This window comes from Cebus imitator, unplaced genomic scaffold, assembly GCF_001604975.1.
Source record: "Cebus imitator isolate Cc_AM_T3 unplaced genomic scaffold, Cebus_imitator-1.0 Scaffold50, whole genome shotgun sequence".
Taxonomy (NCBI): Eukaryota; Metazoa; Chordata; class Mammalia; order Primates; family Cebidae; genus Cebus; species Cebus imitator.
The window spans coordinates 4,346,789-4,369,704 of NW_016107365.1; the positions used below are offsets into that span (position 1 = coordinate 4,346,789).

At 41.8% G+C, this 22,916-nt stretch overlaps 1 protein-coding gene across 1 annotated transcript in view; it reads left to right on the forward strand.

Annotated features, from left to right (window-relative positions):
• The first annotated feature begins 5,130 nt into the window (after window positions 1-5,130).
• The window catches only part of HEXB (hexosaminidase subunit beta), a 28,944-nt gene continuing 11,158 nt past the window's right edge, over window positions 5,131-22,916 (forward strand). The window contains exons 1-5 of the mRNA XM_017527652.2: window positions 5,131-5,537; window positions 9,032-9,177; window positions 13,499-13,564; window positions 16,279-16,325; window positions 16,577-16,687. Of these exons, the coding sequence (XP_017383141.1) occupies window positions 5,248-5,537; window positions 9,032-9,177; window positions 13,499-13,564; window positions 16,279-16,325; window positions 16,577-16,687 (660 nt within the window). The 5' untranslated portion in view covers window positions 5,131-5,247. The remainder of the gene's footprint in view (window positions 5,538-9,031; window positions 9,178-13,498; window positions 13,565-16,278; window positions 16,326-16,576; window positions 16,688-22,916) is intronic.

Below are 22,916 nucleotides of genomic sequence, written 5' to 3' on the forward strand. Positions count from 1 at the left end.
AAATAATTTGTGCATATTCCTCCCGCCGGGCACAGTGGCTCATACCTGAAATCCCAGCAGTTTGGGATACCAAGATGGGTGGATCACCTGAGGCTGGGAGTTCAAGACCAGCCTGACCAACATAAAGAAACCCCATCTCTACCAAAATTACAAAATTAGCCGGGTGTGGTGGCACATGCCTGTAATCCCAGCTACTCAGGAGGCTGAGGCAGGAGAATTGCTTGAACCTGGGAGATGGAGGTTGCAGTGAGCCAAGATCGTATATATATAAATATATATGTGTGTGCATATATATATATATATATATATATATATATATATTCCTCCCTTCAAAAGGTGGAAGCTAATTCCCCTTCCCTTGAATGTGGGAATAATAAAAGCAGGGAAAAAATGACAGCAGGCACACAGTTAGGATTCCATTTCAGGGGCATTTAGCACACGGGGCACCCAGGTGGAGAAACTTGATTCAGATTCTGATTAGACTAGTAAGTTGATGGTCTTTAACTAAAGGTTTGATTTTACCCTATAGAAAGTAAAAATCCAGTGACGCATTTTAAGCAATGGTGTTGTGTGCTTAGAAAGGTCCTCAGGGAAACCAGATACCATACAGATGAATTCAGTTGTAACACATTTGCTGTAAATCCATAGCAGTCCACGTTTTCATAGTTCAGTCATCTGGGGAAACTAAGTTTCAGTTCCATGTTGTTTTAATTCCGTACATTACCTTTAATTAGCTGTGGTATCTTGAGCAAATCATTTAGTTCTTTGGGGCCATGGAGCCTCAGTACAGTCCTCTAAAATGGGGACAATAAAACCTACCTCTGAAATTGTTTGGGGATAAAGTAAGAGGATGATAATAAGGTGCCTGGCGCCTTGGTGGTGGTGAGTAAGTTGTAGTGATTATTGCTTAGACCACTGGTGCTCAACAAGATGATATTTGGCAATATTTGGAGACATTTATGTCTTTTACCACTGAGGCTGAGGTTGGGAGTGGTGCTACTGATGACTAGTGAGTAGACGCCAGGCGCTGCTAAACGTCATATAATGCACAGGACTGCCACCCAGAACCAAAAATTGTCTGGCTAAAAATGTCACTAGTGCGGAGGTTGAGAAATCCTGATTTAAAATATAACCCAAACCGGGTGTAGTGGCGGAGGCCTGTAGTCCCAGCTATTCAGCAGGCTGAGACAGGATCGGTCGAGCCCAAGTTCAAGTCCACCCTGAGTAACGTAGTGAGATCCCGTTTCTAAAAAGTAAAATATTGTCCAACCATGAGTATGTTAATATTATTCCCGTGTTATAGGACCCTTTTAAATAATGAGTCAGAGTTAATAATGGGGTGCAATAAAAAACAGATGTGATACTTTCACAGAATCTCAGGGCTTGGTGAGTATAACTCCAAATCTTCCTGAAACCACCCTCCATCACCCTAATCCTAAATGCTCACAGTCATTACCACTGATGATTTCTCTCTTCCAAGGCTTCTAGCCTTCAATTTCCTTGCATCTGAAATCTGCTCTTAAACTCTTCAGTGACTTCTAAGGAAGACAATGTGGTAGCAGTGATGCATGTCACTTACAAGATTAAGCTATATAAAGGCATTGTGGCTTCCTCTTTGCTCTCTCAGTTCATTTGGTTGGGAGAAGCTAGCTGCTATATTGTGGGTATGGCAAGTAACTCAGGCTTTTAGCCAGTAGCCAGTAAGAAACTGAGGTCTGTTGCCAGCAGCCACGTAAGTTAACTTAGCAGTAGATCCTCTGTCACCAGCCAAGCCTAGAGAAAAAAACCTTCAGACAAGTGCAGCTTCATGAGCTAATCTAATCCAGAATCACCCAGCTAAGACTCCTAAATTCCTGACCCACAAGGATGGTGAAATATTTATCATATTATTTATTATCTGTAGTTGTTTCAGGCTCTTAAATTTTGGAGTAATTTGTTACACCACAATAGATAACTAGGACACAATGTGAAGTTGTCATTAAGTATATAGTAATTGCAATAACATAAATTGGAGATTGAATCTTGGAAACATTATGCTGGGCTTCCATTGACAGTAAAAAGCGGGGTGAAGATACATACTGCAAATTATATTTGTCTTAATTATAAGAAGAGGGGAGAATAGTGTGCCACAGAGGTTTTCTTCTATGGGAGAATTTTCAACATGCACCATGTAGGGGTGGAAAGATGTGATACCTTTCCTCATCCATCATGAGTCATGGCTGACACTCATATAACAAAAGAGCAGATTAGCACAAGGAAAGCATTACAGATTTATTTAATCAATTTTACACGACCATGGAAGCCTTAGGAAAGGAAGACTTAAAGACCCAGGAAAAGCTGCCTATTTTGATGTTTAGGTTTGATGCAGAGCAGACAGCCAGGCAGAAACGTGCCTGGACAAAAAGGATATGATCAACCTAATGGTAATAGAGAGGAGAAATGGGTCAAGTCATGTCTATTCAGTCTTTTCGGCCTCTCTGTGATATTCCTTCCTCCAGGATATGGAGCAGGGTCCCTCTGGAACAAAAGTCTTGAAAGCCACTATCAGATAAGGTAGGTCAGAGAAACTCTTTGTGGCCAGCTCCTACAGAAAGGCACGGGAAAATTAAGAGTAATATTTCTAGATTTTATGACTGGCTTTGGGGGCAAACGGGCTCCAGTTTTTCTTTCTTTCTGAGACACAGTCTTGCGCTGTCGCCCAGGTTGGAGTGCAGTGGTGCGATCTCAGCTCACTGCAAACTCTGCCTCCCGGGTTCAAGCGATTCTTGTGCTTCAGCCACTCAAGTAGCAGGGATTACCAGCATGTGGCACCACATTCAGCTAATTTTAGTATTTTTAGTAGAGATTAGGTTTTGCCATGTTGGCCAGGCTGGTCTCTAACTCCTGGCCTTAAGTGATCCACCTGCCTTGGCCTCCCAACGTACTGGGATTACAGGCATGAGCTGCATGCCCACTGTGCTCTAGTTTCTCTGACCCATTTTGGAAAAGAGGAATTCTAGTTTCTATGGCTTGCTTTGGGGAAGAAAGGAGAGCAGGAGAAAGAAAGGCAGGAGAAGGTCAGAAAGATCTTCTGAGCCTCTTTTCTGTAGTTCAAAGTATTCAACACGCCAAAGTGCCACACTTTGGGTTCTCATTTTCTTTTCTTCTTTTTTTTTTTTTTCTCCTTTTTTGAGACAGAGTCTTGCTCTGTTACCCAGGCTGGAGTGCAGCGGCATAACCCCGGCTCACTGCAACCTCCGCCTCCCAGGTTCAAGCAATTCTCCTGCTTCAACCTCCTGAGTAGCTGGGATTGCAGGCACATGCCACCATGCCCGGCTAATTTTTTGTATCTTTAGTAGAGATGGGGTTTCACCATGTTGGCCAGGCAGTGTCAAACTCCTGACCTCGTGATCCACCCACCTCGGCCTCCCAAAGGGCTGGGATTACAGGTGTCAGCCTGGGGTCTCATTTTCTGAGTCCCAATAATCATTACATTTTTTTGAAGTCTTTCCTTAAAGTTCTTCCACCCTCATTTTCAGAATATTTATTGTAGAGTCTGTGGTTTTGGTCTGCCTAGCGTTTTCTCCTTCTAGACAAGGAAAGGGAGAACACCTCTTCTGCCTTTGGCATCTCCATTCCGTGTTGTTCATGTGACTTCACTGGCTCTTCCTTAGGGGCTTCGGAAATCAAACTTGTCAGCTGGGATCTTTTATCAGGACTGACACAGATGAATGACAACATATGCTTTGTTGAGGAGTTGTCCTTGCTGCCCTGTGGCTGTTGGGGTATCGTAATGAGAAGAACCTGCCCAAGAATGAAGCTAACACACAGAAAAACTGAGTTGAAAGATAGAGCTACACCAGGAGAGGGGAGGGAAGAAGGGGACAGAGAGAGAAAGCCTATTTTAGTCCCTGCCACACTGGATCCAGCAACATTGTTCTGCTTGCATCTAGATCTTTTATTTCCATATAAACAAAATAGATTTAAAATAAAATTCATGATACGAATTCCTGAGAGCAACTAAAATATTTGCTTGTGACAGGGGTGCTATAGATACAGTTTCTTTTCTCTCTTTGGCGATGGTGGTGCTGTTGCTCAGGCTCATAGGGCTGTGCTGTGTCCCTATAGGACATGACCGAGTTGTTAAACTATTTAGCAATCTTCCTGTAACATTGCTTTATTGTCGCTGAAACAGACTTAATGTAATAATGCTCTAATTAATTAGCTGAATAAACCTTTAACACGTTTTCATTCTATTTTGAAACAGTCACGTTTTTAACGCTCTTTGACAAGTCCTTATTTTTCTATTAACTTGCCCCACAGCGTCCTTTTCAGAAGTCCTCTCATCTGTCCCCGGCCAACAGGTTCTTTCAGGATCTCTTGGGCGTGCTCTGCCCCAGGGATTTCTGATGGGAAGACTATATCGACTACAGCTGAAATGCCGGTACAGAAAAGCCTAGACTTAGGAGCAAATGAACTCAGCTCTCATCTTCGTTATCTGGTGTTTGGGCTGAGTGGAGAAAGGTGCTCCCCAAGCTCGGCTTCTCCAGCTTCACCGAAGCCGGGGTCCCAAAGGAGAGCGCAGGCGTGAGCAGCAACCCGGCACCGGGCTAGCATCCCGAGCCTGTGCACCGGGCCCTTTTCTTTTTCTTTCTTTTTTGTTTGTTTGTTTTGTTTTTGTTTTTATTTGTTTTTGTATTTGAGACGGAATCTCGCTCTGTCGCCAAGCATGGAGTGCAATGGCGCAATCTCAGCTCACTGCAACCTCCGCCTCCTGCGTTCAAGCGATTCTCCTGCCTCAGCCTCCCAAGTAGCTAGGATTATAGGCACACGCCACCACACGCAGGTAATTTTTGTATTTTTAGTAGAGACGAGTTTCATCATGTTGGCCAGGTTTGTCTCGAACCCCTGATCTCAGGTGATCCTCCAGCCTCTGCCTCCCAAAGTGCGGGGATTACAAGCGTGAGCCACTGCGCCCGTCCAGCACCAGGCCCTTTTCTTACTTTGGCCATCCTGTATTTGAGGTTGCTGTCTGGGCTCTGCTCCTACCCGAGGGCACCCCTGGAGCAAATTCTCGGGGCGGCCTGGGCAGGGCGGGCCGGGTGAGGGCGCGCTCGGGGCCTGGAGGCGGAGTCGGGGGCGGGGCGCGCCGTCACCTGACTTGGTGACTCACCAGCTGCCGCGCTTCCTCCGACCCGGGCCCCCGGGCGGAAAGTCGGGTCCCGAGGATCCGGCTAGGCAGACCGGGCGGAGAGCAGCCGAGCGGCCATGGAGCTGCGCGGGCTGGGTCTGCTCCGGCTGCCCATGCTGCTGGCGCTGCTGTTGGCGACGCTGCTGGCGGCAGTGTTGGCGCTGCTTACTCAGGTGGCGCTGGTGGCGCAGGCGGCTCGGACCCCGGGCGTCTTGGTCCAGCCCGGGCCGGCGCTGTGGCCCCTGCCGCTCTCGGTGAAGATGACCCCGAACCTGCTGCGCCTCGCCCCGGAGAACTTCTACATCAGCCACAGCCCCAATTCCACGGCGGGCCCCTCCTGCACCCTATTGGAGGAAGCGTTTCGGCGGTGAGCGCTCCCGGCCCTGCCGGGAGTTGTCCTGGGGAAGGGGAGAGGCGGACCATGCCGGGGAGCTGTGCAGACGAGGAAACCGCCCCGGGGCGGGCAGGCGATCTGCCCAGCGCCACACGGATCGAACCCACGCTCTTTCCCCCACCCTTCTCCTGCTTCTTAAAGGACACCTTGGGTGCTCAGGAACCCTGGTTGAAGAGCAGGATACTAAGTGGAAGAGAGGTTGCTCTGAGGCCTTGTTGGGCAAATGACATGGATAGAGGGGACACCGTTTCCCCAGGTTCAGAGCTGGGGAGAAAAGTGACAGCTTATTTGAAGGGCGTCCTAAAAAGGGATGATAAGTTACCCGAAGGGTTTAGACAGGCTCTGTTGAGGTACCAGGAATTCCCCAAAGCTGGCTGTCATTTATAGGCCAGTTTCACCCCCTTGCCACTCCTCAGATCTCCTAGTAACAACTCAGATGGCAGAAGTCATCAGTTTCGAGCACTGACTAAAACTCCCCTCCCTCCTAAAGTCCCTGTTCCATATAAAATGTGAGATGTTTGCATCTGTGTTTATGCCGCCGGTGGTTAGGCAATATGGGACTTCGTTTCTCAACACCAATCATGTATCTGCTCTCCCTGCTTCCTCTTTTACAGACCCCTAGTTGGCGCCTCTATCTCTCTTGCCCTTTGGCTGCAGACAGGGTGAATTTTGTCATGGGAGTCAGCCAGTCACACGGTAGGCAAGACAGGTTCCCCTGAGGAGATGTTTGAAGAAGCCACACACTGTCCTCTCAGTGGGAGGCCTGTGTAGGTGGGACTGTCCTGAAGGTGTGTCGTGCCCAGCAGAATTGTAATTTGGTGCTAGCTGTACTGCCCCCTGGCATCCCTTGAGCGCGTCGCTGTACCCGGTGGATACTATAGGGCTTAATTGTGCTTGCAGGATGCTGAGCAGGTGGAGAGGAAATGCAGAGCTAATTGAATAACGTGTTCTGACCCCAGATAGGACTGGTGCCTAGGCTCAGGCTAAAGAGGCTCAAGATGCTGACGGCAGAGATGGTTCATTCTCTACAGTCAGAAGGCTCATGCTTTCCTTCTGTTTTGTACAACTAATGTGTATTATCAGTCCTGTTTTAGACACACACTCGAATGGGCCTTTGGTATCCAATCTGCTAAGGCCACAGAGGGGTGAAGATGTAGAACCAAAGTGTCTGGTTGCATTGGGATAGTCAGGAAGATTGCCTGGAAAGTACTTGAAGGTTGTCTCAGAAGATCATGACTAGGGTTGGAAATACTTTTAAAAACAAACACCCTTATTATGTTTGCCTTGGAGCTCAGCTTATAGAATTGGGTTTTCTTTCTGTGTCATACTACTAAGTCAAACAAGGACTTGGTAATATGCTGAACTCAGTATGACAAGAAAGCATGGGTGATGTAAGTTAACAATAGGTATGTAACCAGGACTTGAATCAGCTGTGAGATGGTTCGAAGGCAAGGCTTGGCATTTCAAGGCAGGTGCAGGTAATTACCTGAGGAGTTTGCCTAATTCATGGCCTCTGTGTGAAGCAGCCATTGATTATGCCTGGCATTGTTAGGAAGCAAGTCATAAAATGTATCAGCCCTTATGGCTAAGACTTGAAGGCATGCATGTGATCATTCTAGGAACTCAGGAGGGCAGCAGCTATTTCAGAGTAAAAGCGCAGTGGGGTTGGAAGTATTTGGAAATATGGGGATGTTCAGAAAGTGCTGCATGGTCAGGAAGACACACAGCCTAGGCCCCAGATTGTTCAGAATCATGTTGCTCCTGTCTCTGAAGAGCCCAAGTTGTATCACAAACCCTGCTTTGAAACAGAATGCTTTTTGGAGGCAGAGGGTTTGGCTGTTAGTTACATAGCTACTGCGTCAGCTTCTAGAAGAGTGTCCACCGCATGCTAGTCACTTGCTTTTAAAAATAAATGAATAGCTTCACTCCTTCATTTCCTGGAAGGCGAAATTAACCCACATACCTTTGACATACTGCCTCACAGCCCTTTGAGTTTTCTGTTAGAATTTTACTACCTAGGGTCAAGGTTCCAATTCAGATTTCGAAGCTGCTGGCAGCTTTAATTATCTTTAAAAAAATTTTTTATTTTTGCCGGGCGCGGTGGCTCACGCCTGTAATCCCAGCACTTTGGGAGGCCGAGGTGGGTGGATCACAAGGTCAAGAGATCGAGACCATCCTGGTCAACATGGTGAAACCCCGTCTCTACTAAAAATACAAAAAATTAGCTGGGCATGGTGGTGTGTGCCTGTAATCCCAGCTACTCAGGAGGTTGAGGCAGGAGAATTGCCTGAACCCAGGAGGCGGAGGTTGCGGTGAGCCGAGATTGTGCCATTGCACTCCAGCCTGGGTAACAAGAGCAAAACTCCGTCTCAAAAAAAAAAAAAAAAAAAATTATTTTTAACCATGGCAAAATAGACATAAAATTTACCATCTTAACCTTTTGTAAGTATTTCAGTGGTCTTAATTTCCTGTTTAATCTGTCAAAATTTTCCTATGAGAAGGGCCCTCAACACTTTCATCCATTCCATTCTCTCACTGGTTAACTTCTATACCCTTCCAAACAGGTCAGAATTTTCCCACCTCCTCTTCTGTGAAAAGGCATAAAATGTTCTCGCACAAAAGTAGCATATACGACCTTCCAGCCTACCAAAATCTATAAAATGTTATTTAAACAATTGCTCTGAAGCCTATCTGGTCTTTTTTATTCGTCAGCGCCTTTAAATTTTTATTCATCAGTGCCTTTAAATTTTTATTTAATATTCTCTGATTTTTGGATACCAACAAAAGGTACATTTTAAAGGCTCTGGTGAGAATTCTGGACCTTCTTTGGGGGTTTATATGTAAACTAGGATACTTTTGTAGGAAAGTAACAGGAACCCTGACTCAATCTGGCTTAAACAATAAGAAACTTTATCTCGCACGTTAGGATGTCCAAAAGTAGGGATGAATACAGGGCAAGTTTACTAAGTGGCTCAATAGTGGTACCAGGGATCCATATTCTTTCTGTCTTTGCTCTGTCCTCTTTAGTGTAGCAGCAACTGGTCCAGCCATCATGTACAGAGAAACAAAATTTTCTTGTGATTTGCTCAGAATAACTCTCCCTAACCCCCACATCCTATGACTAGTCAGAATTGGTTTTTGATTCCCAAGAGTGATGGATTACCATGATGGTTTCATTATTGGTTTTTAACATGGGCTTCATATATCACTTAGGAGTGTGGGGAAGCTTTTAAAATTCCCATGCCTGAATCCCATTCAAATAGATTCTGATTCTGAAGGCCTGGACATTGGGATTTTCAGAAAACTTCCTAAGTGATTCCAATGTACAGATTGGGGTGAGAATCTCTAGTTGGACTTAAAATGGGTGGCATGGATTTGAGAAGTTAGCTACAATGTTCACTACACATCTGTTTTTTAAATTTGGCTAAAATGCTTTAAAAATATGTTTACATTTATTTCTCAAACAGATATCATGACTATATTTTTGGTTTCTACAAGTTGCATCATGAACCTGCTGAATTCCAGGCTAGAACCCAGCTTCAACAACTTCTTGTCTCAATCACCCTTCAGTCAGAGTGTGATGCTTTTCCCAACATATCTTCAGATGAGTCTTGTAAGTACCTATGCAATATTAGTGTATTATATCCAGAGTGCTCGCTGACAAGGACTTCAGTGCCAAAAGCTGGCTCATGCTAGGAACCATTGTGAGTTCTCCACCAGTGAGTTTATGATTCCTATTTTTAAAATAACCTTTATTCCAGCACTTTGGGAGGCCCAGGTGGGCAAATCACAAGGTCAGGAGTTCGAGACCAGTCTGGCCAACATAGTGAAACCCTGTCTGTATTAGAAATACAAAAATTAACTGGACATGGTGGTGTACGCCCAGCTACTCAGGAGGCTGAGGCAGGAGAATCGCTTGAACCTGGGAGGCAGAGGTTGTGGTGAGCCAAGATCGTGCCACTGCACTCCAGCCTGGGCAACAGAGTGAGACTCCATCTCAAAATAATAATAATAACCTTTAAATTCTGACTATAGAAGTAGTACATAGTCTTTGTGGAAAATTTGTAAGTATAGTAAGTGCAGAAGAAGAAGAAATAAATCCCAGCAGACAGAATTAATCACTGTCATTTTAGGCGTATTTCTTTTTTTTTCAGAGTAAAACATTTAAGCATTTTACGTAGACATAAATACAAACATAATAAGCACTGGCATGAAAATGGCAGTAATTCTGTACATGTGCATCATGTATTTTTGTTATATTTTTATACCACACTTTTTTGCAAAATATAAACATTTATGAATTTCACTAGTTTTCTGTGATATCATTTTTAATGGCTGAATAATGTTCTGTCACTGTATGGAGAAGCTGACTTGGCTTATCTCTTTTGAATATCTAGGTAATTTCTTAACTTTTATCTTTGAAAACATCTGTTTGTGTCCATGATCTTTATTTATAATCTAATTTTACACAAAGATAATGCAGAGCTGGGGGGAGAGGGTGGGTACAGCAGTTTCATTTGATTGACAGTATAATCAACATTTAGCTGTATGATTTTGTCCCCATTGTCGCCTAAGCGTTATTCTTTAGGGCTTTTCCCAAATTGTTTTAGAAAGAGCAAACAAGTGGATAGAACTTTTCTATAGGTTACACTGCCTAGGAATAATGTGGACTTGCACAAAGGAATTGAAGAAGGGCAGTATAAGGACACATGTAACATAAGATTAGTGCAAGAGAGAGCAGACAGGGGAACTGAGTGTAAAGACAGAGACTGGGCGCAGTGGCTCACATCTGTAATCCCAGCACTTTGGGAGGTCAAGGTGGGTGGATCACTTGAGACCAGGAGTTCAAGACCAGCCTGGCCAATATGGTGAAACCTGTCTCTACTAAAAAATACAAAAACTTAGCTGGGTGTGGTGGTGTGTACCTGTAATCCCAGCTACTCGGGAAGCTGAGGCAGGAGAATCACTTGAACCCAGGAGTCAGAGGTTGCAGCGAGCCGAGGTCACACCGCCACACTCCAGCCTGGGATACAGAGTGAGACAACCAAAAAAAAAAAAAAAAAGAAAAGAAAAAGGATGCCACAAATTTAGAGAAAAGAGCAACTCCTTTATCCCTAGAATGTCTCACAGTTAAGTATGTCTTCATCCTGCTGGTTTAGATGAGATTTCTCAATACATTTCTTTGAAAAAGAGCTTTCTTTCTCTTCAATTCTGCAGCTGTTCTTAGACGAGAAATGGGAAAATTCACCAACATCAGATATTATTTCAACTGATACTCTGCACTCAGACACCACGTGAAGTAGGTTTTGCAACCTGAATTGAGATGGAAATGGTCATTACGTTGCCAAGGAATCTTTGCTGTCTGTTGGCAATATAGATAACAAACTGTAAATTCCACAAAATGAAATGTATCGAGACTGGAGAGTCATAGCTTATCTTCGAGTCAGTTCTACAAACCCTCTTTATTCTGAAAGGGAAGTTTCTTGAGACAAGGTGATTGCGAAATTTTCCTCTGAAGTATAAACCAGCTTTTAGTCTTTAAACTAGTTGGTGATGGTGATGATAAAAGTAACACATATGAATGGAAATAACAAGATATCAAAGGTCCAGAGTAGGAGGACATGTTGGAGGAAGTGACACATATTAAAGCACCACTATTTATTAAAAATAAAAATATGCATGCCCTGAGATGTGGGCTAGTTTTTACTGCATATGAATTGACACGTAAATCAGCAGTTTACCTGTAATGTGAAGAATTGTCAACAAAACTCAATGTCCATCAGTAGAGGAATGGCTAAATACATCTTGTCAATCCATACTAAACGGTATGATCACAACAGTGAAGAATAAAGAAGCAGTGTTACAGAGAACACACATGGAGAACTGCCAAGATACACTGCTGAGTTAAAGCTGTATAATAATGTGTAGAGGTGGACCCCGTTTATATATCAACACACATGCAGGAACACACGCACAAAGCAGTATTTCCTCCCTCCACGTACATCTATGTCAAGCCTAAGAAAAGGCCCGATAATTGCTTCCTTCCTCTGAGGAAGAGAGAGGGAGGTGGGTGGGTATCTCAAAGGAGGTTTTAGCCTTATCTATGTTGTTTTTAAAGAAGAATATATGGCTACGTTATTTGTATATACACCCTCCAAAACAAATGTATTTATGGTGCAAAAAGATACAGAAGGGGCTTACTGAAAAGTAAATGATGTCATTCCTTTCCCACTTCAGGGAAGTGATCATTGTTAACACTAATAACTTGATTTTGAAGTAAAAATGGACATTCTGTAGCTATGTGTCCATATATTTGGAAAATCAAATCTCTAATTGTTATATATATTTTCCACTGAGTTGAATCAGTCCTTTTTAGTATCAGCCACTTGTCAGCCATTAGAAAATAATTGGTATCAAGTATATGCAATATATTAAGGTTTTTAGGTGACTCTTTGTGCTATTCCTGGGAGATCTCAAAACTAGAATGTGGCAAAAAGTCTTTTTAAATGATGACCAGTGGAGCAGTGAGCTCTAGGTAGCTGATTCAGAATTTGATATAGGCTGGGTGCAGTGGGTGACACCTGTAATCCCAACACTTTGGGAGGCTGAGGCTGGTAGATGGCTTGAGCCCAGGAGCTCAAGACCAGCCTGGGCAACATGACAAAACACCGTCTCCACAAAAAAAAAAAAAAAAATCAGCCAGGCGTGGTGGCACATCTATAGTTCCACCAGGAGGTGGGTCGAGGGTGCAGTGAACTGTCATCATGCCACTCCACTCCAGCCTGGGCAACAGACTGAGGCTTTGTCTCAACAACAGCATCTATTTGCTGTAGATGGAGAGGAAACATAATTAGACTATGCTCATAAATAGCAATATAGTTCTTAGCCTGGCATTGGCTAACTCATCACTGTGGTCGTCTAATGGAAAAGGCTATCTTGTCATAAGACTGTCACCTGAGATGCTCACACTATTGACAGAACACTTTTGCCTACCTGCAGCTAACTATCCTGTGAGCATCTGGATGGAGGTGGTGGTAGAAGGTGATAAACCAGCCCAGTATTAAATCATTAACCTCCAGGCCTTCAGTGTCTTTGCTGTGGCAAGGTCCACAGCTGTTACACCCTTTAAAGCTGTTGTAAATCTCTGTACCCTCTGTGGGTTTACTATGTCTGTGGTTGGCTCCACTCCAGACCTCTCTAAAAGTCTAAATGACTAAATGGGCCAACCTTAGGCAGAGTATGTTCAAAGATCGAAAAGATGAGCCTCTCACCAGAAGTAGCTAACTAGAGCCCCCCTCTGGATGGTGTGAACTTTTAATTGAGTGGGACAAAGCTGAACTAAGCCAAGGGGATTTGGTAAGTCTTAGGCAGATTTGGATGATACTGAGGGAAGGTGGGTACAGGGCAAATGGAAAAACTGAAGGCAAAATAGTGGTGATAACTCTCTGGCCTTAAGGGGAATCAATTTGAGTGATACCTGGGGTGTCACCAAGGACTAGTAGAAACTGAGGCATGTTTGCGTTTTTCAACTAAACTCTTAGCTTAACTAGGACACTACTCTGTTGAGAGGTTGGAGAGACTAACTCTCTTGGAGGGGAAAATGAGGAAACATGGAGATGACACCTAAATTCCTGACCTGAGTGACCCAAGTAACTGGATGGTGGTGCTGTGACTCACTGAAATGAGGAACACAGGAGCCCAGCAGGTTGAAGTGTGTGCAGGAGGGGGGAGGGAAGGGTTCTGTGGGGGCATGCGGAGTTGAAAGCATCTACAGGACATCCAAATGGAGATGTACAGGAGGCAGTTGGAGAAGTAGGTCATGTGCTCGGGAGAAAATAATGGTCCAGAAATATCAATGATGTGTTTAGGAAACTTATTGTGTGTCATGGAGGGATTAACAAAAGTTTGTGTGTGATTTTAAATCCTCAATACAGATACTTTACTTGTGAGAGAACCAGTGGCTGTCCTGAAGGCGAACAGAGTTTGGGGAGCATTACGAGGTAAGTGAACATGCAGTTTCATTGTTAACTTTCCAGTAAAGGGAAATTTTCAGTTGGTGCTTTGTGAAATCAAGCACAGCAAAACTGTGCTGCCCTGGATCCTTTACAGAATGCTTTGTTACGTAATTCCAAAATGATTTCCATTGCACACGTACTACTTAAAGCATGGAGAGGCTAGGCACGGTGGCTCACGCCTTTAACCCCAGCACTTAGAGAGGCTGAGACTGGTGATGATTGCCTGAGCTCGGGAGTCTGAGACCAGCCTGAGCTACATGGCGCAACCTCATCTCCACAAAAAATACAAAAATTAGCCGGGCACAGTGGCGTGGACTTGTAGTCTCAGCTACTCTGAAGGCTGAGGTGGGAGGATTGCTTGAGCCCAGGACACTGAGGCTGTAGTGAGCCTAGATCACATCACTGCACTCTAGCCTGGGCAATAGAGCAAGACCCCTGTCTCAAAAAAATACAAATAAATAAGCATAGGAGAACACTCATTTGACCTTTCAAAAAGTGTCTGAAGGTTATTACATTCCTACAGTGCTGTAATTCATGGATGCTCCTGGGCCTGTAATGTTTATAGCACTACACATGCCCCAGCCTGTTCTGATTGGCGAATTTTGTTTCAGCTCTCGCTTCTGTTGCCTTCAGAAGCAAGCATCTCTCCTCCCTCATTTTAAATTCCTGTGGATTTAGAAACATAACTAAGTTTGTATAAGGAACAGTGTAAACATGCAAACAAGCTCTAGAGTTGGTTAGAGGCAATATAACTTTAAAGACTTTTCCTGAGAATTTCAGGGTCTGAACTTCAAAGTGTGACATCAGAACATTTGCTGTTCAAAAGTTTCTTTCACCTTTCTCTCTAGGCAGATAAGATACTGTACTGACTTCTAAATATCAGAGTTTTTAGAAAGGGAATTTAAAAAAATATGAACTAACCAAATTTATAGTAATTAAAATAAATTTTAATTACTATAAATTAATTATAGTAATTATAGTAAATTACTATAATTTTAATTTATAGTAATTATGTTACTATACAGTAATTTAATTCATGTCTGTAATCCCAGCACTTTGGAGGTCGAGGCAGGCAGATCACTTGAGGTCAGGAGTTCGAGACCAGACTGGCCAACATGGTGAAACCCCATCTCTACTAAAAATACAAAAAAAAATTAGCTGGGCATGGTGGCACATGCCTGTAATCCCAGCTACATGGGAGGGTGAGGCAGGAGAACAGCTTGAACCCAGGAGATGGAGGTTGTAGTGAGCTGAGATTGCACCACTTCATTCCAGCCTGGGGTACAGGATGAGACTCCTTCTCAAAAGACAAAATACAGGTTTGGGATTTGACTCAGATTGAGTGTTACCTAAAATAATCATTGTTATGCTATATATTTTTATACCCATAAGAATATTTTAATTTTATTCAAAATAGAATATGAAAATATCTAGATATTTACAACGAATGTAATTTTATTTATGCATAATGTTAGTGATTTTAAGATTTTATTCATCTGATCTGCCTGTCTTGTCTGTGTCTGGTAAGGAGAAGAGACGCTTATTGATGTTTGTTCTGATCCATACCAAAATAAAGAACTCTAGCAAGGCTGGGCATGGTGGCTCATGCCTATAATCCCAACATTTTGGGAGGCTGAGGTGATTGGATCACTTAAAGTCAGGAGTTCAAGACCAGTCTGGTCAACACAGTGAAACCCCATCTGTACTAAAACTACAAAAATCAGCCAGGCGTGGTGGTACACGCTTGTAGTCCCAGCTACTTGGGAGGCTGAGGCAGGAGAAGTGCTTGAACCCGAGAGGCGGATGTTGCAATGAGCTGAGATCACGCTACTGCCCTCCATCCTGGGTGGCAAAGTGGGACACTGTCTCAAAAAAAAAAAAAAAGCAAAACAAAACTCTAGCGAGTATGTAGTGACTAGATTTCTACTCCAAGAAGTCCTTATTTTCTGTTTACCATCAGACTTTCAGAGTAATGGACTCTAAACTGATCATTACCGAGTGCAATGTCACTTAACAGAAACTTTCAAAGTTATTCTTCCCAGCATGAACATGAGCTTGACGCGGTGGGGAGAGGAAGGCATAGAAAAATGATTGAACTCTTCTTAGATTAAAAATTCTCTGGCTCTGTAACTGTCAGCTAGAATGAGGAATCTGAATAAAGTCAAGGCCAGTTAGAGCCTGTCAACTAGTATATTAAGGGAATAATCCACTTGAGTAAAAAATGTCCAGAAGGTAGTCTTTGCAGCTATAAGTAAAACTGTATATTGTAAATTGGCCTTTATAGTTTCATGGTGGTTTTTCCAGCCATTTTTCCCTGTTACATTTAGGTACCTTCTAAAAGTGACTATAATATTTGATTATAAAATTTCTTTCTCATAATGCTACAAATTTATCCAGAAACTGATATTTTATTAAATTACTATTATTTTGTGTTTATTGAAACAAACCCCAGGGTACAGGTACAATGAGGTAAAGCACTTTTATTAGATGAGTAGAGAAGGGCAAGGATTTTTTAAAAATTTGGCTTTGATTTAGAAATTATGGTAGAGGGTATAGGTATAACAATATATTTTAGAGGATATAGGTATAACACTATATTGAAGTATATTTGCCTTACTTGAGTCTGTTTGAATAATATAACTTTTATCATCTAAATTTGTTGGTTTATAAATTAATGCAATAAATTTTGCTTTCCTCAGGTTTAGAGACCTTTAGCCAGTTAGTTTATCAAGATTCTTATGGGACTGTAAGTATGATTATTGTGTGTTACTAAAAATTGTTAGACAAATTACTACTGATAAAAATGTAACCTGTTTAGCTATTTCTTCCTGAAGGTTTATTTTCCCCAGATATTTATCTTAGCTGGTAAATGTAAATTTCATACTTTTTGTTGTTTTAAATTAATATTTTATCAAATGCTATGTAAATAGATGTAGTCTTCATTGAGTTCAAGACAACAGAAAATTCTAAAACTAAATAATTTATTTTGTCTCTTAGTTCACCATCAATGAATCTACCATTATTGATTCTCCAAGGTTTTCTCATAGAGGAATTTTAATTGATACATCCAGACACTATCTGCCAGTTAAGATTATTCTTAAAACTCTGGTAGGTAATTACTTCATTCTAATCCATTGTGTATTCTGAAGATGTTCCCTTTATGTTGTTACTTCATATTGGTTACTGTTGTGTAGCTTAGAATGGGAGAATTTGTATAAGTACTGGCATTCTTTCCTCAATCCCTAGGGAAGTGTATTTCCTTAGCTGTGATGTGGAGGTTCCCCTTGAGAGTCACCCTCCTGTTTTCAGTGTGAGAGCCACGTATAACATGTATTTAGCCAAGACTATTAAGAGAAAAACACTGCCCATTGGCCCTTTACATATTCCTCCCTTTTGTCAAATCATGTGTCTAGACTTTTGGTTAGGAATATGTGGTCGCCCAGGCGTGGTGGCTCATACCTGTAATCCCAGCACTTTGGGAGGCCAGGCAGGTGGATCTCCTGAGGTCAGGAGTTCGAGACCAGCCTCACCAACATGGTGAAAGCTCATCTCTACTAAAAATACAAAAATTAGCCAGGCGTAGTAGTTTACACCTGTAATCCCAGCTACTGGGGAGGCTGAGGCAGGAGAACTGCTTGAACCCAGGAGGTGGAGCTTGCAGTGAAACGAGATCGAGTCACTGTATTCCAGCCTAAGCAACAGAGCGAGACTCCATCTCAAAAAAAAAAGGAATACGTGGCCACCATACTTTTAGTTAGTGCCCTTTATATATTTTTGACCTCCTCCTACTTTTTTTGTAAGTGACATTAGAAAGGAGTCTGGAAGCTCCTTTATTCCTAGGGAAATATTCCAAAGGAATATGGAACCTCAGGGGTGGTATGGGTTAGGAAGAAGGTTGACAATAACTGTTTTCTCCAATGGACTTTTGTTTATTGGTTAATCCCACCACCATCACCTGCCAATTTGTAGGGGTGGGGAGGTTTTTCTCATGTGTTTTTGTGCCTTCACTTAATCACTTATGATTACACTATGCTATTTAAAAACTATTTTTACATTTACATTAATACTCTGCATTTTTTCTCTGAAAGACACTTTTATCACTTTTAAGAAATAAATGCTTAGTGTAAAAAATTTAAACAATATAAATATGCATCAAATAGGCAGTCATCCCATAATTTCATTTGCCAAAGATTGGTATACATTTTTATGTCCTACTTACCTCATTTTAGACTTAAAAAATGAATATATTAGGTAGGGCATGGTGGCTCACACCTGTAATGTCAGCACTTAGGGAAGCAGAGAGAGGTGGATCACTCGAGGTCAGGAGTTCGGGACCAGCCTGACCACCATGGTGAAACCTGTCTCTACTGAAAATACAAAAAATGACCTTGGTGTGGTGGTGCACTCCTGTGATCCCAGCTACTCTGGAGGCTGAGGCATGAGAATCGCTTGAACCTGGGAGAGGCAGGTTGCAGTGAGCCAAGATCGCACCACCTCACTCCAGCCTGGGTGACGAGAACGAGACTCCATCTGAAAACAAACAAACTAAATACATTAACACATACAATGTGACTTTTTAAAAAACTTAAATGAGATCATACTTTTGCCATCCACAACCCCCTTTTTTTTTTTTTTTTTTTTTTTTTTTTTTTTTTTTTTTTTTTTTTTTTTTTTTTTTTTTTTTTTGGAGAGGGAGTCTTGCTCTGTTACCCAGGCTGGAGTACAGTGGCACAATCTTGGCTCACTGCAACCTTGGCCTCCCAAGGTCAAGTGATTCTCTTGCCTCTGCCTCCCGAGTAGCTGGGATTACAGGCACACCTGCCACCACACCCAGCTAATTTTTGTACTTTCAGTAGAGATAGGGTTTCACCATGTTGGTCAAGCTGATCTCGAACTCCTGACCTCAAGTAATCTGCCCACCTTGGCCTTTCAAAGTGATGTGATTACAGGTGTGAGCCACTGTACCTGGCGTTTGCTACCCTTTCAACAGTTTAATATTTCGTTTTATTTAACTAGTCTTATGCTGATGGACATCCAAGTTAATTTACTATGACAAATACTACTACAGTGTTCTTTTATACATATATTTGTACACTTGTCAAGATTACTTCTCGAGGATAAATTCTTAGAAGTGAATTGCTGGGCTTAAGATGTATATGTTTTATTTTTTGGTACATTTTAACTTTTGGTATATACTGTCAGGCTGCCTTCTAGACAGGTCGGTCATAGCCACATATGCTTCGCCAACAGTGTGGTACATCTTTGCTATATCTGTTGCTGATCTGACGATAAAATACATCTCCTGGTTTTAATTTGCCCTTCCTTGCTTTTTAGTGAATATAAGCCAATTCTTTTTAACATATTAGGTATTTGTATATTTTATATTATAAACTATAAGGTTTTTTTTGTTGTTGTTGTTGTTTGAAACAGTCTCACTCTGTCACCCAGGCTGAAGTGCAGTGGTGTGATCTTGGCTTACTGCAGTCTCCGCCTCCTATGTCCGAGTGATTCTCGTGTCTCGGCTTCCTAAGTAGCTGGGATTACAGGCATGCACCACCACACCCAGATAATTTTTTGTATCTTTAGTAGAGACAGGGTTTTGCCACATTGCCCAGGGTGGTGTGAAACTCCTGAGCTCAGGTAATCTGCTGGCCTCAGCTTCCCAAAATGCTAGGATTACAGGCTTAAGCAACCGTGCCCCAGCCGTATAAGTTTATTTTCTATGTTCATTTTGTCGTCTAGAATGTGAATACCTTCATTATTAATTTAATGTTTTAATGTTATATTTGTCTGTAGATTGTGCCACTGATACTTTTATATTTGCTTATATTTATCTTATTTTAAAAATTTAATTAATTTAAATTTTTTATTTAAAAAAATTTTTTTTGTTGAGATAGGGTCTCAGCATATTGCCCAGCTGGTCTCAAATTCCTGGTGTCAAATGATCCTTCTGTCTTCATCTTCCAAAGAGTTGGGATTATGGGCATGAGCCCCCACACCCCACCTTATATTTGTATTATATACTTATCCATCATACATTGTTGTGAAATTTTTCTAAATTTCTAAATTTGTTTTAATAACTAGTGCCTATAGACATTTAAAATTTATTTTTTAAAATTATTTATTTTTTGAGACACTGTTTTGCTTTTGTTGCCCAGGCTGGAGTGCAAGGTACAGTCTCAGCTCACTGCAACTTCCACCTCCCAGATTCAAGCAATTCTCCTGCCTCAGCCTCCTAAGTAGCTGAGATCACAGGTGCCCGCCACCATGCCTGGCTAATTTTTGTATTTTTAGTAGGGACAGGGTTTCACCATGTTGGCCAGGCTGGTCTTGAACTCCTGACCTCAGGTCATCCTCCTGCCTCAGCCTCCCAAAGTGCTAGGATTATAGGCATGAGACCCCAAACCCAGCAAATTTTTTCTTTTTTTATTTTTTAGCAAAAAGCCCAGCTAACATTTTTTTTTCCTTAACAGATGGGCTTTTGGCATATTTCCCAGGCTGGTCTTGAACTCCTGAGCTCAGGCAATCCACCTGCCTTGGCCTCTCAATGTGCTGGGATTACAGGCATGAGCCACCACACCTAGCCACAAGTTTTTTAAAGGAGGAATGTATTTCAGTCTTATCCTTTCTATCACTTTTGGCTTTGGGAAGTATGCTGAGAGTCCTTCTCTACAACAGGGATATAAATATAAAAATAACCTCTTAAATTTTCTTTTAATATGATTATACTTTTTCTTACTAAATTCTTAATTCCATTAGAATTTACTTTAGTGTATCAAACCTGGTAGACATTTTAATTTTCCTTTCCAAATGGTTAGCCAGTAATCCCCTCATTTCTGAGCAATCTACAATTTCCTATTGCTTTCAATTATAATTACTAAATACTAAATTCTGATAAACACAGAAGTTACTTTCTGAAGTTATAATCTTTACTAGTTTATCATCTTGGGCCTGTATATATGGTTTTAATTTCTATAGCTTTAGCAGCTTTGATTTTTGTTTTTGTTTATAGTTTGAAGTCTTAAACTTAGGGAAAAGTTGTAAAAAGAGTGTGAAGAACTCGTATATACTCTTTACCCAGATATGCCAATTTCAATTAAAAATTTTTGTTTATTAAATATTAAATTTAAGCATTATATTTGCTTTATTCTTCCTCTCTAAAAATATTTTTTCTAAACCATACGGGTTTAGAACAACATTTGGAAACTACACCCCCTTAATATTTCAGGATGAATTTCTTTAAAAAGGGACATTTAATAACTTCAGTATAACCATCAAAATCAGGAAGTTGACACAATACTGTATCTAATACACAGACCCATTCAAATTTTCATTGATCCAACAATGTCTTTTATAGGTTCCACATCCCATCCGAAATCAGGTGTTGCATTTACTTGTGTGTCTTTTCGGCTACTATTAATCTGCAACTGACTGTCTTGTGTTTTAAGACCATGACATTTTTGAAGAGTATAGGCCTGTTAGTTTGTAGAGTATGCCTTAGCTTGTCCATTTTCCACAAGATTAGATTCAGTTATGCCTTTTTGGCAGGAACAAAGCAGAAGTGATGCCATGTTCTTCTCAGTGCCTATCAGGTGACACAATGTCTTGTTTGTTTCATTTCTGGTATTGTTCACTTATAACTTGCCTAATATGTCACCTGCCAGGTTTCTCCACTGTGATGTTAATTAAAAAGCATTTTGGGCTGGGTGCAGTGGCTCACGCCTGTAATCCCAACACTTTGGGAGGCCAAGGCGGGTGAATCACCTGAGGTCAGGAGTTCGAGACCAGCCTGGCCAACATGGTAAAACCCCATCTCTACTAAATACACAAAAATTACCCAGGCGTGGTGGCATGTGCCTGTACTCCCATCTACTTGGGAGGCTGAGACAGGAGAAATGCTTGAACCCTGGAGGCTGCAGTGAGCCAAGATGGGTGCCACTGCATTCCAGGCTAGGCGACAGAGCAAGACTCCGTCTCAAAAAAAAAAACAGCGCTTTGTACTTAATTATCATATCAGAAGAAATCTTGAGACCTATGTAAAATCCCATTCTTCATCCAGCATTCACTCATTAGTTTTAGCATCCACAGATTGTTCCTGCCTAAATCAATTGTTACTAAGGTGGCTACTAAGTGGTGATTCTTCTAATTCCATCATTCCTTCTGTCATTTATTACTTGGCATTTCACTGTAAGGTAGAGCAATCCCTTCTCTTTCATTTAAGTATTCATTATTTTTATCAGTGTGGATTCATTGATTACTATGTTATTCAGGATTATAATCTGTCACTTTCCCTGTTTAATAGTCAAACTGTCCTGGCTTTGGTCACTGCAAGTTCTTCAAGTTGCCTCTTATATCCCTGGCATGTTCTCTTTAATCTTGGAGCACTTTCTCACTTTTTGGCACATTAGGTTCCAGGCCTGCCTTCCCTGTCCCAGTCTTTTCTGTGTCCTCAGAGTTTTCTTCAAGGAACCTTTTTAGTGGTGAACATTTTGAAACCTAGGTGTGCTCTAGGTGTGCTCATTGCTACTAGGGTGTCATTGCTTATAGACCATCTGAGCAGAGAGAGCTAGAAAATATGTGTACATATGTATATATACATTTATATGTACACACACACACACACACACACACACACACACACACCTTTCCCTATTTTTATATTAGGAGTTGACAAACTATACCCCAAAGGCCAAATCCAGTTCACCATCTATTTTTGCAAACATGGGGCTTTGGGTTTTGTTTTTTTTTTGAGACAAAGAGTCTCACTCTGTTACCCCTAGGCTGGAATGCAGAGGTTATTAGCTCAGCTCACTGCAGTCTGAGCCTCTCAGGCTCAAGCAATCCTCTCACCTCAGCCTCCAGAATAGGTGGAACTACAGGCATGTGTCATGATGCCAGCGTAATTTCTTAAAAATTTTTTAGTAGAGATGAGGTCTCATTATGTTATTCAGGCTGGTCTCAAACTCCTGGGCCCAAGTGATCTTCCTGCCTCAGCCTCCCAAAGTACTTGGGTTACAGGTGTGAGCCACTGTGTCTGGCCTTGCAAATAAAGTTTACAGGAATATAGCCGTGGACATTTGTTTACATATTGTCTCACTCAACAATTGCACAGTAGAGTAGTTGTAACAAACTCTATGGCTTGGAAAGCCAAACTATTTACTGTCTAGCCCTTTATGTAAAATGTTTGCTAACTCCTTTGTCTATGTTAAAAACCACAAGTTTGTATTAATAAGCTCAATTCCAATTAACACCTGTAATTCTAGCTCCCTTCTCCGCGAGTGAAAGCCCTCCTTTTATCCTCAATATATTTATCTGCACAATCCCCTTGTATGTAAAA